A 16,384-nucleotide genomic window follows, 5' to 3' on the forward strand; every position below is an offset into this window, starting at 1 on the left:
GTTTCTAGCCATCACAAATAATACAAATATATCAAAAATAAATACATACATGTGTATACACACCTGTACACCCACCTATATATAAATATATACTCATAAATAGATCCATATATAGATATTCACACATTAAAAGGTAACGATTTACAACAGTAAATATATATTTGTTTAAATCATGCTGCTACAGCAGTGATATATTTGTAGGGATGACAGGGATGGGTACCGAGCCGTGAGTGGTGCGCGCGAGTATCAGAGTTCGGTACCCATCCCTGACCTGTCTCGGTACTGGAGACATTAAAAAAACATGTCATATGTATTATTCAAATCAAATCAAGTTTATTTATAAAGCACATTTTAAAACAACTTTCGGTCGCGCCAAAGTGCTGTACATGAACAAAAAATATACGGAACATATTGCAATTTGTAGCATTTAAGTTAAAAACAACAAATATAAAGGCAGACACAGTTAAAATACAAAATGAAAAATGTCATGCTCTGCTCACTTTTAAAAGGCCAGAGAGAAAAAGTGTGTTTTTAGAGAGGATTTAAAAGCCCCTAGTGTCTGGGCCGACCTCACAGGTAAGGGCAGAGTGTTCCAGAGCCTGGGACCAGCTGCTGCGAAGGCTCGGTGCCCTCTAGTTTTTAGCCTGGTTTTCTGCACTACCAGCAGCATTTGGTCGGCAGACCTTAGAGCTCTGGCTGGGGTGTATCGCTGGATTAAGTCAGCTATATAAGCCGGAGCCAGCCCGTTTAGGGCCTTAAAAACAAATAAAAGGAGTTTAAAATCTATTCGGAACCGAACTGGAAGCCAGTGAAGTGAGGCCAGAATGGGGGTAATGTGGTCACGCCTTTTGTGGCCAGTCAGGAGACGTGCAGCTGCGTTCTGTACTAGCTGCAGGCGTTTTATGGATGCCTGATCCATGCCCACATACAAAGCGTTGCAGTAGTCCAGTCGCGATGTCACAAAAGCGTTAATTACCCTCTCTAAGTCTTTAAAAGATAAAAACGACTTGGTCTTAGCCAATAGTCGTAATTTAAAAAAGCAGGTTTTGACTACGCTGCTGACCTGTTTATCGAATTTAAAAGTGCTATTGAAGGTTACTCCAAGGTTCGTTACAGCGGGGAGGATGTTTTTACTCAGGGAGCCAAGAATGTCAACCTGGGAGGCCGGAGGTTGGGGTCCAAAAAAAATTACCTCGGTCTTGCTCTCGTTGAGGGTGAGGAAGTTTTGGCTCAGCCAGGATTTAATTTCAGCCAAGCAGTCCATCAATTGCTGTAAGGAGTTGGCATTAGCATTGAGAGGTAGATATATCTGAACGTCATCAGCGTAGCAGTGGAAGGGGATGTTGTGCTTGGAGAGAATTGCACCTAGGGGCAGTATATATAATAGAAAGAGGATGGGGCCCAGAATAGAACCTTGGGGAACCCCACAGGTAAGGGGGGCTTTTGCAGAGGAGAAGGCACCTAGCTGCACTGAAAGGCTACGGTCTGTTAGGTAGGACCTGAACCATGCCAGAGCAGAGCCTGTGATGCCTGCGGACTGTTCGAGCCGTGACAACAGAATGCTGTGGTCCACGGTATCGAAGGCCGCTGTCAGGTCCAACAGCACCAGGACAGCTGGGCTACCTGAGTCGGCGGCGAGGAGGAGATCATTAAAAACTCTTAAAAGGGCTGTTTCAGTGCTGTGCATTGGTTTGAAACCAGACTGAAACTTTTCATGGATGCCATGCGTGGTTAAAAAAGACTGCAGCTGGGCGTAGACTACTCGCTCCAGCGCTTTAGATAAAAACGGTAGCTGGTAGATGGGCCTAAAATTTGCAAGAATGGAGGGGTCGAGATTTTTCTTTTTTAGCAGTGGCTTGACCACAGCATGTTTGAAGGCAGCTGGGACACATCCTGAGCTGAGAGAGGTGTTTATAAGTAATAAAATACTTGCTCCAACTGAATCGAAAACGTCTCTGAGAAGGCGAGAGGGAATGCTGTCTGAGATGCAGTTTGTCGGCCGCAGGTGCTTGACAACATCTGAGAGAGAAGAGAGGAATACAGGCTCAAAGTGGTCGAGGACAGCAGCGCACAGAAGAGGGGCAGAATCTGGGTTAGCACTAGTGTGGGCTAGCCTAAGAGCAGATACTTTTTCAATAAAAAATGACAGAAACTTATCACAGAGAGTAGTCGATGGTACAATTGGATTATTGCTACATAAACATTATATTGCAGTTTTAGTTTCGCCAACTCCGTTTCTAATATGCAATCAGACTACAAAATGCGTCTATGATGTATTTTCGATCTTTCCAATCCAGACGAGAGATCTCTCTCCCCCGTCTGTGTGCGAGGGGGCGGGGCAGTTTACACACACGCGGCTGCTACATGCAGCAACACACGGCGGGGATGGCGGAGAGAAGCGCTCCAAGGTGTGGTTAAATGTTACCCAACCGTCTCGAATTCTGGTTGCCAAAAGTGCAATAAGAGTTTAGCATGTAAGAGCAATTTTTAAAACTGTTACCAGCAGGCTTGGAATTTTGTCATTTTAGGGGCAAGGCCATTTGGCCTTTGGTGTCACACCTTTTCGTTGGGGCACAAAGGCCACATGCCAGGGCACAAAGGCCATTGAGGGAAACATGTGTATTTGGAGCTTACAAATAAATAACTTAATAACACTTTCTGATAAGCAAACACGAATGACATGGAAAACACTTTTTTAATATCAATAATGTTTAACATTATAATCATATAGGCCTATGCCCCCTTAGTATTACCGTATATAAAATGAAAAACTCTACTTTGAATAATTAGTGTTTGGTATATTTTCGATCTACAACTTCTCCAATTCAAAAATCCTAAATCAAATCAAAAAATCTAAAACTATATTAATATGTAACAAATATATTCAATTTCAGAGCAGAAGAAACAGCCTTCAAGGGTCAAACTCTGCACATAATTCATTCAGCAGTGCACAGTGAAGGTCAAACATTCAACTGTATGAACAAGCAATACTTTGGAGTGTGTGTGTGTGTGTGTGTGTGTGTGTGTGTGTGTGTGTGTGTGTGTGTGTGTGTGTGTGTGTGTGTGTGTGTGTGTGTATGTGTGTGTGTGTGTGTGTGTGTGTGTGTGTGTGTGTGTGTGTGTGTGTGTGTGTGTGTGTGTGTGTGTGTGTGTGTGTGTGTGTGTGTGTGTGTGTGTGTGTGTGTGTGTGTGTGTGTGTGTGTGTGTGTGTGTGTGTACGAGAGTCTCTTATAACCGTTATCAGTATGTGGTTACTTCGGCATCATTTTGAAACGTGTATTACAATTAAATAACGATAACATATAAATATAATTATAAATATAAAATATGTTAACAAAATGTGTTGTAGTTGGTTTCTACCACAGTATTTACATGGATATAAGCCCCGCCCCCCCTCCAGCACATCCTGTTTGAATGACAGGAGTAAACAAAGCGGACAGCCGCGGTGAAACTAGAGCGATTAGAGCGATGCGAATATTCGCATTGCGTCCGGTGTGAACGCAGCATAATGCAGTTCAGAGACCAGACCTCTGTTCTTACGCTTTTAAAGAAACTCCGAGATTTTAACAGTGTGAGGGGCACACAGGCCACGGTGGCCGTAGGACGTACAATTATTTTCGGGGCATCACGGCCAGACCGAGGGGCAACGGCGGAAATGGCCGTCATGACATTCCTAAGTCAGCGGTCCCCAACATTTTTTGCGCCACGGACCGGTTTCATATAAGACAATATTTTCACCGACCGGCCTTCAAAGTATGGGGGTATACAGGGCTGTAGTGCACAATGTTTCTGAGTAAAACCAACATTTGCAGTAACCATAAGGCGCCTTTCACATGCACCGTTTTTGCGTGCTCAAATCCACTGTTGTCAATGTAGACACCACTTACGGCTGTGTCCTTAGTTGAAAGTATTACCCAATCGCGCCGGGAAATATATTTTCTGTCTTCCTTAAACATTAGGCTTCGGACTGATATTCAAAAAATATATATTGTATTCAATCTTTCTGTGCGGCCCATGGACCGGTACCGACCCATGGACCGGTACCGGTGTGATAAGTGATCTGTGCACTTAGTTTTTTAGGGACTTGTACAATAAATCTCAAGGGTCTGTTCCTGAAGGGCTAGAGAAACATATAGGATCTGTAGGTATTGTGCCTGCATGGCCTACCGCTCTGTGGGGCTTGCACCAACACCCTCAATGGACTATTTTTGGTTCTCCCTCTTTGTTGTGCCCCACGTTGGGCCCCATGTGTTATATCCCGAGTGACCTCTTAACAGGTCGTACTGGACCAGCTCTTCGTTTAAACGGTCATATCTCGATTGTCCTAAGATTCTCTGAGAGCTTTTTAAGCTGGTGGCAGGAATCTAGAGGTAGGCAACCTCTAGATTACTGAATTGTGATTTGACCTTAAATCCACAAACCAATTTTGCAATCCACATCCTGTTGGTAATGGATTACAGATTTATTATTCCTTGTTGACAGGGTGAGCAAATTAACTTCGGGAATACGAATTGTAATCCACTGCTAGTTTGCCAATTGTTAATCTGACAGTTTGTTGTGTCCCGTCAATTATGTTAAGTTTTGTCATGTTAGTTTAGTTTATGTTCCACTTCCTGTTTTATGTTGTACTCACCTTGTCTCATTCCATGTCCTTTTACTTCCTGCTCTGGTTCCTTTTCCCGCCATCATCAGTGTCTGCCCCGCCCCTGATTGTTTCCACCTGTGCCCACTTACCTCATGTATATATTGTCCTGTCTCCCCTTGTTAGTTGTCGGTTCGTCTTGTTCATTGCTCCAAGAAGTAAGATCTAAGCCATTGTTTGATGAAAGTCAGTGTTTTGCCTTTTACCCTCCACGAGAGCGCTTTACGTTTGTCAGTTTGTTCATTCCTCTAAAAGAGTGATTTTGTTTATTTGCAAGTAAAGACTATTTTTTCTTCAAAACCTTTTTGTCTCTGGGTCGTGCATTTGAGTCCTCCAAGCTATTGAGTCAAGGTTCCTAACAGAACGAACCGACCAATATGGACTCAGCCGATCCCAAGACGCTCCAGACTGCCCTGTCTGCACAGGGAAACATCATCTATCAGCACCAGGAGCAGCTAAAAACCATTAGCCATGGAGTGAAGGACCTTTCAGATCGCCAGGAGGATTTCCAAACCTCTGTCACGTCGCAGGTGAACCAGCTGGCAGAACAGCTCCACAGAGTCCTCACTCATCTAGAGGCAACTGCTACAGCTCCGATTTCTGCTACGCCACCTGATGCTAATCCTGCTGCTAATCAGGCCGAGGTCAGTTTCTCTCCTGTCCCACTGCGGTTGGCATCGCCAGAGAAATATTCAGGTGAATCTGGCAACTGCAGAACCTTCCTAGTCCAGTGTGACCTGCACTACAAACTTAACCCAGCCGCGTTTGTGTCAGAGGAGGCTAAAGTAGCATTTATGGTCTCCCATTTAACCGGCAGAGCTGCCGCATGGGCCACTGCGGAGTGGTCAAGAGACTCCAGTATATGTGGATCTTTCACAGCATTCAAAGACACTATGAGCAGGATTTTTGATCTTACTTCACCTGCCGCTGAGGCCACCCGTGTACTCATGCAGCTCAAACAGCACCCACGGCCAGTGTTAGATTATGCCATAGAGTTCCGTACCATAGCCATAGACAGTGGCTGGAACACCCCAGCATTAATAGACGCCTTCCGGAATGGACTATCTGAAACCATCAAAGACCACCTGGCTCCACTAGAACTACCACAAGACCTGGAATCGCTGATTTCCATGTCTATCCGAGTTGATAACCGCCTCAGAGAAAGAGAGAGAGAACGGCGCCGAACTGCAACAAGACATCCAAGCCACCAGGGGCGCTCTCTGGATTAGCAGCCTTCATGGGATCCCTTGTTTCACTCTTCAGGCCCAGCAGGAACAGCGCCATCACAGGCACCGGAGGAGCCAATGCAGCTCGGGAGAACAAGGATTTATCCAGAGGAAAGACGGCGCCGCCTGCAGGAGGGATGTTGCTTTTACTGTGGCCAATCGGGTCACCAGCAGGCGACATGCCCGGGAAAAGGGCTTGCTCACCAACCATGAGGAGGGCGCTGGTGAGCAAGATGTCCTCTGACTATCCTCCTCGCACACTCACCCAGGTTAAAGTCACAGCTAACAGTCAGACACATACTCTGGGGGCGCTAATTGACTCTGGGGCTGATGAAAGCCTCATAGACTGGGGTTTAGCTAAACGCCTTCATATTAAGACTGTCCCTCTCAAGCATCCTGTCAATGCCAGCGCCCTAGATGGCAGACTAATGTGTAAAGTAACTGATTGTACGGAACCCATTCAAGTAACAATTGATAATAATCATGTAGAAATAATGCAGTTTCATCTATTCAATTCAGCACAACATCCACTGATTTTGGGGTTTCCTTGGCTAAAGACACATAACCCACAGATTGATTGGGGTTCAGGACAAATTAAGGGATGGGGAGGGAATTGTGAACAGTCCTGTAGAATCACACAAACCGTTGCATTTTCGGTTAGAAGCTCAGATTTTCCTGACCTTTCCAAGGTCCCCTCATGCTACCATGACCTTAAGGAGGTTTTTAATAAAACCAAAGCTCTGTCACTGCCCCCTCATCGTCCTTTTGACTGTGCCATCGACCTGCTGCCTGGCGCACTCATCCCTAAGGGGCGCTTATACTCCATCTCGGGACCGGAGCGTGCGGCCATGGACGATTACATCTCCTCCTCGTTGAAAACGGGGATAATCCGTCCCTCTTCGTCACCTGCTGGGGCAGGATTCTTCTTTGTGGGTAAGAAGGATGGGTCGCTCAGGCCATGCATTGACTACAGCGCATTGAACAAAATAACTGTTAAGAACCGCCACCCACTCCCGCTGATGTCTTCAGCATTTGAACTGCTTCAAACAGCTAAAGTTTTTACCAAACTCGATCTTAGGAATGCCTATCACCTCGTCAGGATTAGAGAGGGAGACGAGTGGAAAACGGGGTTCAACACCCCAAGCGGACATTATGAATATCGGGTCATGCCTTTTGGACTGTGTAATGCTCCTGCTGTATTTCAGGCCATGGTAAATGACATTTTGAGAGAGTATTTGAATGTTTCGGTTTTCGTGTATCTGGATGATATTTTGATTTTCTCCCCAGATAGTCAGTCTCATGTCATGCATGTCCGCCAAGTTCTCCAGAAGCTTCTTGAGAATCAGTTGTATGTGAAAGCTGAAAAGTGTGACTTCCATGCAACCACTGTCTCCTTTCTGGGCTATATTGTCACCGCTAATCAGGTGCAGATGGATCCATCCAAGGTCAGTGCGGTGGCCAACTGGCCCACTCTTGATAGCAGCAAAAAGGTTCAGCAATTCCTGGGGTTTGCCAACTTTTATCGGAAGTTTATACGCAACTTCAGTTCTGTAGCCGCACCTTTGCATGCTCTCACCTCCTCTAAAGTCTCCTTTCAGTGGACCTCCCAGGCCGAGTCCGCCTTCCAATGCCTCAAGAAGAGATTCACCACGGCACCTGTACTCACTGTTCCGGATCCCCAGAGACAGTTTGTGGTTGAGGTTGACGCATCCAATGAGGGCATCGGGGCTGTGTTGTCCCAGAGATCCTCCGAGGATAACAAGATGCACCCCTGTGCCTATCTATCGCGTAAGTTGACCTCAGCTGAAACAAATTATGATGTGGGGAACAAGGAGTTACTAGCTGTCAAAGCAGCTTTGGAGGAGTGGAGACACTGGCTAGAAGGGGCGGAGCAACCATTTCTTGTTTGGACTGACCACAAGAATTTAGAATATGTTAGGAAAGCCAAGCGACTAAATTCACGTCAGGCCCGGTGGACGCTGTTCTTCAGCAGATTTAACTTCATATTGTCTTTTCGGCCCGGTACACAAAACCGTAAGCCAGACACACTGTCTCGTCTCTTTGAGCCTGAACATAATGCCAAGGAACCAGTATCAATCCTTCCACTGAACTGTGTGGTTGGGTCGCTAACATGGCAGATAGAAACAGATGTGAAGCAGGCGAATGTTGTGAGCCCGGCACCCAGCGAGTGTCCAGGCAACCGCTTGTTTGTCCCTGTGTCTTTACGCTCTCAGGTAATCCACTGGGCTCACACGTCAAAGTTCACATGCCATCCCGGCGTCCGACGAACAATGTTTGCCATAAAGCAGCGGTTCTGGTGGCCGGCCATGAAAAAAGAGGTACGTAGCGGCCTGTCCAGTGTGTGCCCGGAATAAGACCTCGTCCCGGGCCCAGATGGGTCTTCTCCAGCCCCTCCCAGTGCCTCAGCGACCATGGTCGCACATCTCCATGGACTTTGTGACTGGACTACCGCCCTCCAAAGGTAACACTACCGTCCTGACGGTGGTAGACCGTTTCTCAAAGATGGCACATTTCATTCCTCTGCTCAAACTTCCCTCTGCCAAGAAGACGGCAGAGGTCATGTTAACTCACGTGTTCAGAATCCATGGTTTCCCCAGTGACATAGTTTCCGACAGAGGCCACAGTTCATTTCCAACTTCTGGAAGGAGTTTTGCCAGCTCCTCGGCGCCACCGTCAGCTTATCTTCCGGTTACCACCCGCAGTCCAACGGTCAGACAGAGCGCCTGAACCAAGACCTCGAAACATGCCTCAGGTGCCTCGTGTCCCAGAAGCAGACCACTTGGCGCGATCACCTTACCTGGATAGAGTATGCCCACAACACTCTCCCCTCGGCTGCCACGGGTCTTTCCCCTTTCCAGTGTGCTAATGGGTACCAGCCTCCTCTCTTCCCTGCTAATGAGGAAGAAGTCAAGGTTCCATTCTTGGTTGATTGGGAGGGTTACGGCACTGAAGAACGTTTGTGGGTCTCCTCAACGTTCATTGTGGACAAGACACTCATCAGTGACTTCTATGATCGTCACCCTGAGCAGCCTGGGCCGTCAGGAGTCGGCCCTAGAAGGGGGGGTACTGTTGTGTCCCGTCAATTATGTTAAGTTTTGTCATGTTAGTTTAGTTTATGTTCCACTTCCTGTTTTATGTTGTACTCACCTTGTCTCATTCCAGGTCCTTTTACTTCCTGCTCTGGTTCCTTTTCCCGCCATCATCAGTGTCTGCCCCGCCCCTGATTGTTTCCACATGTGCCCACTTACCTCATGTATATATTGTCATGTCTCCCCTTGTTAGTTGTCGGTTCGTCTTGTTCATTGCTCCAAGAAGTAAGATCTAAGCCATTGTTTGATGAAAGTCAGTGTTTTGCCTTTTACCCTCCACGAGAGCGCTTTACGTTTGTCAGTTTGTTCATTCCTCTAAAAGAGTGATTTTGTTTATTTGCAAGTAAAGACTATTTTTTCTTCAAAACCTTTTTGTCTCTGGGTCGTGCATTTGAGTCCTCCAAGCTATTGAGTCAAGGTTCCTAACACAGTTTGTGTTTTGCAGTTGGTTTGTAGTGTGTCTGCACTTACAGCGACTCCAAGATCACTAGCCAATTTAAACATTTCAAACATACTGGAACTCTGGTGAAATACAGTATCTCAAGATGAAGACTTGTATTACAATTTGTTGTTATCCATATCCAAATGTCTTTCCTAAACTGTATAATTAACTGTCAACCTCTAATTCCAGGTGATAGCCTTATCCAAACAGCAGGGTCTGCTGTACTCTCCTCGGTCGGAGGACGGGGGATCCGTTCGATACAGAGCCCTGACAGACCAGGACCCATCACCGCCGGCTTCCACCACTGGAGCATTGGGAGGAGGAGGTATGTACTGCTGGTAGTACTATATGTGAAGCATTATGACATCAATAATTGTTATGCTTACCAATCATGACAACCACAGGGAAGATTGGTAGTCTTAAAAGCCCTCCATCCTTGACTTTAGATTCTGTTATTGCAGAACAACATAAAGTAGTATAACACTCAATAGAAGAGTGATTTCAATTCAATTGTAAAAATGATTGGGGTTGAATAGGTAACTTTTCTGCCACCATTATCCTGCAACTTTTCTACATTTAAGGCAGATTGCATTTGATTAAGAGAGCCACCAATGATGTTTATGAAGAGCGGATGTGAAGCTCAGGAGTAGGCCTTCTGTTGGTTAGTGAAGGTCATAAAATCATTAAGTATTTGAGACACACTGACAAATTGTTAATTTTTGTTTTTTGCCGTAACAAGAAATATTAAAATGTTCAGCATTAACATTAAGTATTGGCGGTAACATAACTTACTTTTCCAGAAACCAATGATTAATGGATATCAATGTTGGCTCTGTGCCTCAAGCACTGGTATGCTGGGAATAAAGTATATACCTAAGTCATTTCATATTCTTGATGTAGAAGAACGAGTGGGACCTAATGAATGAACACTCCATTGAGTTATGGATTTAAACAATCAACATCATGATTATCATTGCTATTATTGATTGTCATAAGGGTTAGTAGTAGATGATAAGTATTGAGTTATTGATTATTTGTCTTGTTCTGTCAGGAGGTTTAGAAAGAAGTGGAAGTATAGTCCGTATCGATGCCCACCCAGAGTCCAGATCAAACAAACCTGTGGTGAAACCTCCGAGCACGGACGGAAGTGGCTCCTGGCGATGGAAACCACCCGATCAACGACCATCCCTCCGCCAGTCGCCGTTCCCCCTCGACGACTTGAACAGACACACAGACAGCTGTGATTCGCTAAGGGATGGAGAGTCAGTGGACGGCCGGAGGAGCGTGACAGGAATCGAAATGGAAAGTGATGGGGGAGGAGATGGATGGGGTGGAGGAATAGGAGAAGGGGGGGAAGAAGGTGTATACACGAACCATCCCCATGGTGTACACCCTTTACATCCCTTACATCCAAATAACCCCAACAACTTTCAGCACCCCAATTTTAACCCCAACAATCCCAACTTTAATAACATTCACCTTAACTTTAACCCTAACTCTGCCAACTTTAACCCTAACTCTGCCAACTTTAACCCTAACTCTGCCAACTTTAACCCTAACTCTGCCAACTTTAACCCCAACTCTGCCAACTTTAACCCCAACTCTGCCAACTTTAACCCCAACTCTGCCAACTTTAACCCCAACTCTGCCAACTTTAACCCTAACTCTGCCAACTTTAACCCCAACTTTAACCCCAACTCTGCAAACTTCAACCCTAATTCTGGCAACTTTAACCCCAATTCTGTAAACTTCAACCCTAACTCTGCCAACTACAACCCAAACTCGGGCAACTTTAACCCCAACTCTGGCAACTTTAGCCCCAACTCTACAAACTCAAACATGACGATACCCCCCCCCTGCCAGCTTTGCTCCTCCCTTCCATCCCCACCCTCAGGCCATCACCACCATCAGAGTCACTCCGGTGGATGGAACGGCTGCCAGCAGCGACGGTGGATCGGACTGCCAGTCCGTGGCCTCTTCGAGTTGCGAGTCAACCCTGAGAAGGAAGAGTGGCTCCCACATCATCCATGTCCCAGATCGAGGGCCCACACCCGACCTCCACAATAACCACCGTATCTGTGATGACAGTAACCGTTTCGACAACGAAAGCCTTTTTCAGGAAAACTTTCAAAGTTTCCAGGAAAACCCCATCCACCCTAACCATCCCAACCACCCCAGCAGGCAGTTGCAGGGGATGTTTGGGCGTCCCAGCCCAACGGCTCCCCCTACCCTACCCCGCCCCCTAATAACTCACACTCCACCACCTACTCTGGGGTTGGCCTACAAGGAATGATACACTTTTTGTTAAAATCATATCCTAAACCTGGAATTTAAAACATGTCATTCTTGACCAGAACAATATTTAAACAAATATGAGACCAAGTTTGGTTAAATCTGTCCACCACCGAGGGTCAGCTATTAGGGAATCGGATGACCAAAAACATTTAGGACCCAACTGCAACCTGTCACCTGGTTAATAAGAGCACAATATTGGGCCAATTGTGACGCCCAGCAGCTTGCCGACTGAAAATGTGTTATTTCTTTAAAGGAGACGTACGTGAGCTGATCAGGACCTATTTTCAAAAAGTTATATTCCCCTTTTTTTGAGTAGGAACATATTTAGCTTGGCCCAGGATCTCCCGCCGGCAAATACGACATAACTCTTGGCATTGCTGCTCACAAGAGGGGTAAGTTTGACTCAACGTGTTTACTTTTTGTCACTTTTTATTCGTAATTGTGAAAAATGTAGTACACTTGCTTCCTAGGCTCAAGGATAATGGGCTTAGTAAAGTGCTGACCCTTCGACTGGCTCAGTAGCTGTCCCATTGCTCCCTGCCAGCGAAGAAGTCAGCCTAAGTACTGTTATGTCAGCTTTGTATCACAACAACAGTGCAGCGCTCATCCTTTTGTCATACTGTACACAGGTGACAATATTAATATATAAACATTACAGTGATCCCACATGTCATCAGATGGATATTTGCATTCAAAACCTGTAAATGTGCTGTGTATGCACATTTGTACATATGAATGTGGGTGGCCACAGTGGAAACTAAACCCACAGTCACAATGAGAATTGTGTCTGGGCTACAAGGTGTCCCTTTTTGGCAATAACAGTATATCCTGGTGGTATTGTGTTTGTGATGAAGAACAATAACATGGGACACAGCTTGTGTTTAAAAGTAGTTCAACAAGCGCTCTGTTTTGTACATGCTGTGTGTTATAGACGTGCACTGTATAAACTGTCTGTGTAGTAACTGTACTGTACATGGACACATGCAGCATGTGAGTCTTCTGAACCAACTTAGAGCATACACAAGAACTTTCAGTTTGGTTCATTTTCACCACGTCCCCCAGCATTGCAGTATTACAATTAAAGCAACAGAAAAAGGGATGACATTGTGAGGAAATGGTTTTCTATGTCAATAGATAGGGTTTTAGTTCTATTCAAAAAAGTTAGTATTGTCATTTAGAAGGAAAGACTAAGATCTTTGTTCTTGAAAGCTATAAATGTAGTTCTTCAACAACCCTCAGTTTAATATGAAGACTATTCTAACCTTTTTACTACAATGCATATTAATATTTAATATTAAAATAATTATACAATTCTATTCCCCCAAAATACAATACACAATCTCTCAAATCTTAAAACCCCTTTTCATAATAATTGTGATTTCTTGTCTTGTAATAATACAACTGCCTTGTGAAAATAACACATTTTCATACTTTTAGGACTTTTTTATTTTACCCTAACAATCTTATTTATATAACATTATTACTTTTTCACAAATTCTTTAGATTGTTTCCCTTAACACTACTTATTAGTCACAGTGTAATATTACAACTGTTGTAACTTTAGATTTTGCATGTTGAATTTCTACATTGAGTGAAGAGTATTCTCACATTTCTACTCCATGTATATTTGTTGGAGAAAACTGTTTACCAGAAACAGCTATTTACCGGACTCATGCTTTCCTTCGCCCAGTGTTTACATGCTCTGTTTAACTTAGAGCCCAAGTGCCATCTGAAGGAACGAGGTGTGGCTGTGGGCTAGTCACATGCAGGATGCTGTGCTGCTGTTGGACTGCAGGCACTCAGCAGTCAGGAGGAACATTAAGATCCTGTCACATTTAAGAAAGCACAAATACTGCAGCTTGATGACAGTGTCAGCAGAATATAGTGGACATTTATTATAGATGTGTACATATTTATATATATCCGTGTCTTTTTGGTTCCAGCATTTGTATGTGAAGGGCCATGATGGAGATGTAGGAAATTAGGTTGCTGGAGATGATGATGTTGCTGCTAATGTGAATGGTATTAATATGTTTTATTAGAATACAGTGAGTAAGGAGTGGAAAAGATTTATATTGTAACATTTCTGAGTATTTTAGTTCAACAAGCCAATATATATCAAGTGTGTATATGGTTGAATGTGATAGTTGCTACTGAATAACTTTACATGAGTAAAGGACTATAAAAATAATGAACACATTAAAATGACATGTAGAATTTAGCACTGATTGGTCAATATAAAACTATTGTCCATTGCCACTATTGCTGTGTCTCAAAAAGCTGTTACTTCTGTACTTACATTTGCTGTTTTGAGTGGATCAGTGTGTCCCAATGCTAAGTATAGCAGAATACACTATGAGTAGTCGGATGGTGCACCTATACCGGTCTAAAGGTTGAGTATAGAATGCTGGACACTTCTCAACAGGGAAGTATTAAGAGAACTAGATACTGCAATGGAGGCGGCGGCCCGTTTGTTCCTATGAAAGTTGCTCTGTGGCACAAAAATAGCCTGAATCTCAAGAGGCAAAGTACCCTTAATCCGGACTCCAGAGGGATAATGGATGTAGTTCACGGTTGGATTTGTTTGGGACAATTCAGGCCGACAGACACATTTTTCAGCTTACAAATACAGCTTTTCTAATTGAAACGTGGACCCGATCTGATAAGGAAATTCAGATCCAGATTCCCCCCAGGGAGAATCTGGTTCAAGGAAGTCTCTAGGCTTTTTTACTATTATATCTGGCCGTGTTACTTTGTAACGCGTTACTGACTTTTACTATATATTTATTTGTTGTTCCTTTCTTTTCTTTTCACTATATCTGTAAAGCGCTAACTAAATAAATATATTATTATTATTATTACTACTGTAATAATATTACTTTTGTCGGTAACGGAGTAGTGCTACTTTTATAATTCAGTAATCACACTACAGTTACTAACATTTCCCAGACACGCGTTACTTCGTTACTTTTATAAAATCAGTCATCACACTGACAGACAAGAGGGGTTTCCGCCGCAGGTTTATATGTACGTAATCTGCGCGACTTGCGCGTCCACATCTCCACATGCAGTGCTGCATAAACATGGCTGAGTCAGCGATAACTCTCGAGGGGTGGAGGTATGCCCATTACTTTGAGTTCGTCTGAAGGATAGACAGGAATGTGACGGTGAGGTGCAAACTGTGTCCAGGCCAGAAGCTGTTATCCACTGCTGTGAACACCACGTCAAACCTCAACAAGCACCTGCAAAGAACACATGCTAAGGTGAAGCTAATAGCTAAGGACCCCCGAACCCAGAGTGAGGATGTTGTGAGTGCGCCGCCACCGACCCCGAAGCAACAACAATTAGAATTTGGAGGACCGGAAACCAAAGCAGAGATGGACAGGCTTGTAGCATCCTTCATAGTAGAGGACATGTTGCCCATTTGCACAGTGGAATCACCATCGTTCAGAGATATACTGCGCAAAATACAGATAGCAGGAGACAGAGGACAGCCACGGTCAGATAGGAAAGCATTCAGGAGCTATCTGGATCAGTCTTATGCGACAACTGAACTAAAAAGAACATTTGAAACTTTAGCAGTATGCGTGATCTGCCTGTAGGGAGGAGCGGGCCGGCCCTGAGAGTAAAGTAACGAGTAAAGTAACGAGTTACTTTATGTAGAGAGTAACGAAGTAGTGTAATATATTACTTTTTTTTAAAAAGTAATATGTAATATTACTTTTTTTTAGTAACGACCCCATCTCTGCTGGCCGGTCAGGTGCTGGTCGACGTCAAAGTGCCATTTTGGCAAACATACAAAGCAGTAACTAAAGTCCCGGTTCCATCTTAAAGGTCCCATGTCATGGCCATTTCCACTGATCATAATTCCATTGTTGAGGTCTACTAGAATAGATTTATATTGTGCAATTTTCCAAACTCACATTGGTTTCTCATACAGCATACACTACGTGTATTCACTGAATTTCACTCTGTGCCTTTAACGGCTCGTTGGAGCTCCAATAGAGTGGCGAAGTCACACCCATCTACTTCCGGTCCATGGGACCTTATTTCGGAAAAATAATGTATTGAAGTCAATGGAGAGAGAAAACGTATCTTTCGATCCCGTTTGAATTGTGCCATGAATTACACATATGATGTTTGTCAATCTTAAAAAATGATTTCCATGTCAAAAAAGTCAGTTTGTCGTAAAACTGTTGAAATATAAGACTATGAAAAATACGCAACTAGAAAGACTACAAATCCCAGTGATGTCACAATTGTTTTCCTCCACTAAGAGATAGCTAAGATCAGCCCCATATATATAGAATCTATCTATATGGCGCTGGCTAAGATAAGATAACTTTAACAAGATGCCTGTGTGCTTAGTACCAGGTTGTTATCATACCAGCAATGGGTCTTGCTCGTTCTTTCTTTTCCCGTCTGATGAAAGGACCAGGAGTGGCTGGATCAAGTTAGCTACCTAGCTAGTAGCTAGCACGTTAGTTAGCATTACAGCCTTGTCATTTTTATTAGCCTTAATATGAAGTAACATTAAGTAACCCAAAATGTTAAACAGTAAGAGTAGTAGTCATATGTGGTGAACCCTTTGAAGAGTATTGTCACCGGTGTGATCATTCTATAATACACAATTTAAGCCCGGGGGAGAAATGCTAACGCTATCTGCACA

General features: G+C 44.2%; 1 protein-coding gene across 1 annotated transcript in view; it reads left to right on the forward strand.

The window, feature by feature from the left end:
- plppr4a (phospholipid phosphatase related 4a) overlaps window positions 1-11,571 on the forward strand; it is an 82,998-nt gene extending 71,427 nt beyond the window's left edge. Inside the window, exons 10-11 of the mRNA XM_034105188.2 lie at window positions 9,610-9,745; window positions 10,472-11,571. Of these exons, the coding sequence (XP_033961079.1) occupies window positions 9,610-9,745; window positions 10,472-11,487 (1,152 nt within the window). The 3' untranslated portion in view covers window positions 11,488-11,571. The remainder of the gene's footprint in view (window positions 1-9,609; window positions 9,746-10,471) is intronic.
- The last annotated feature ends 4,813 nt before the right edge of the window (window positions 11,572-16,384 follow it).

Source organism: Pseudochaenichthys georgianus, chromosome 17 (assembly GCF_902827115.2).
Source record: "Pseudochaenichthys georgianus chromosome 17, fPseGeo1.2, whole genome shotgun sequence".
Taxonomy (NCBI): domain Eukaryota; kingdom Metazoa; phylum Chordata; class Actinopteri; order Perciformes; family Channichthyidae; genus Pseudochaenichthys; species Pseudochaenichthys georgianus.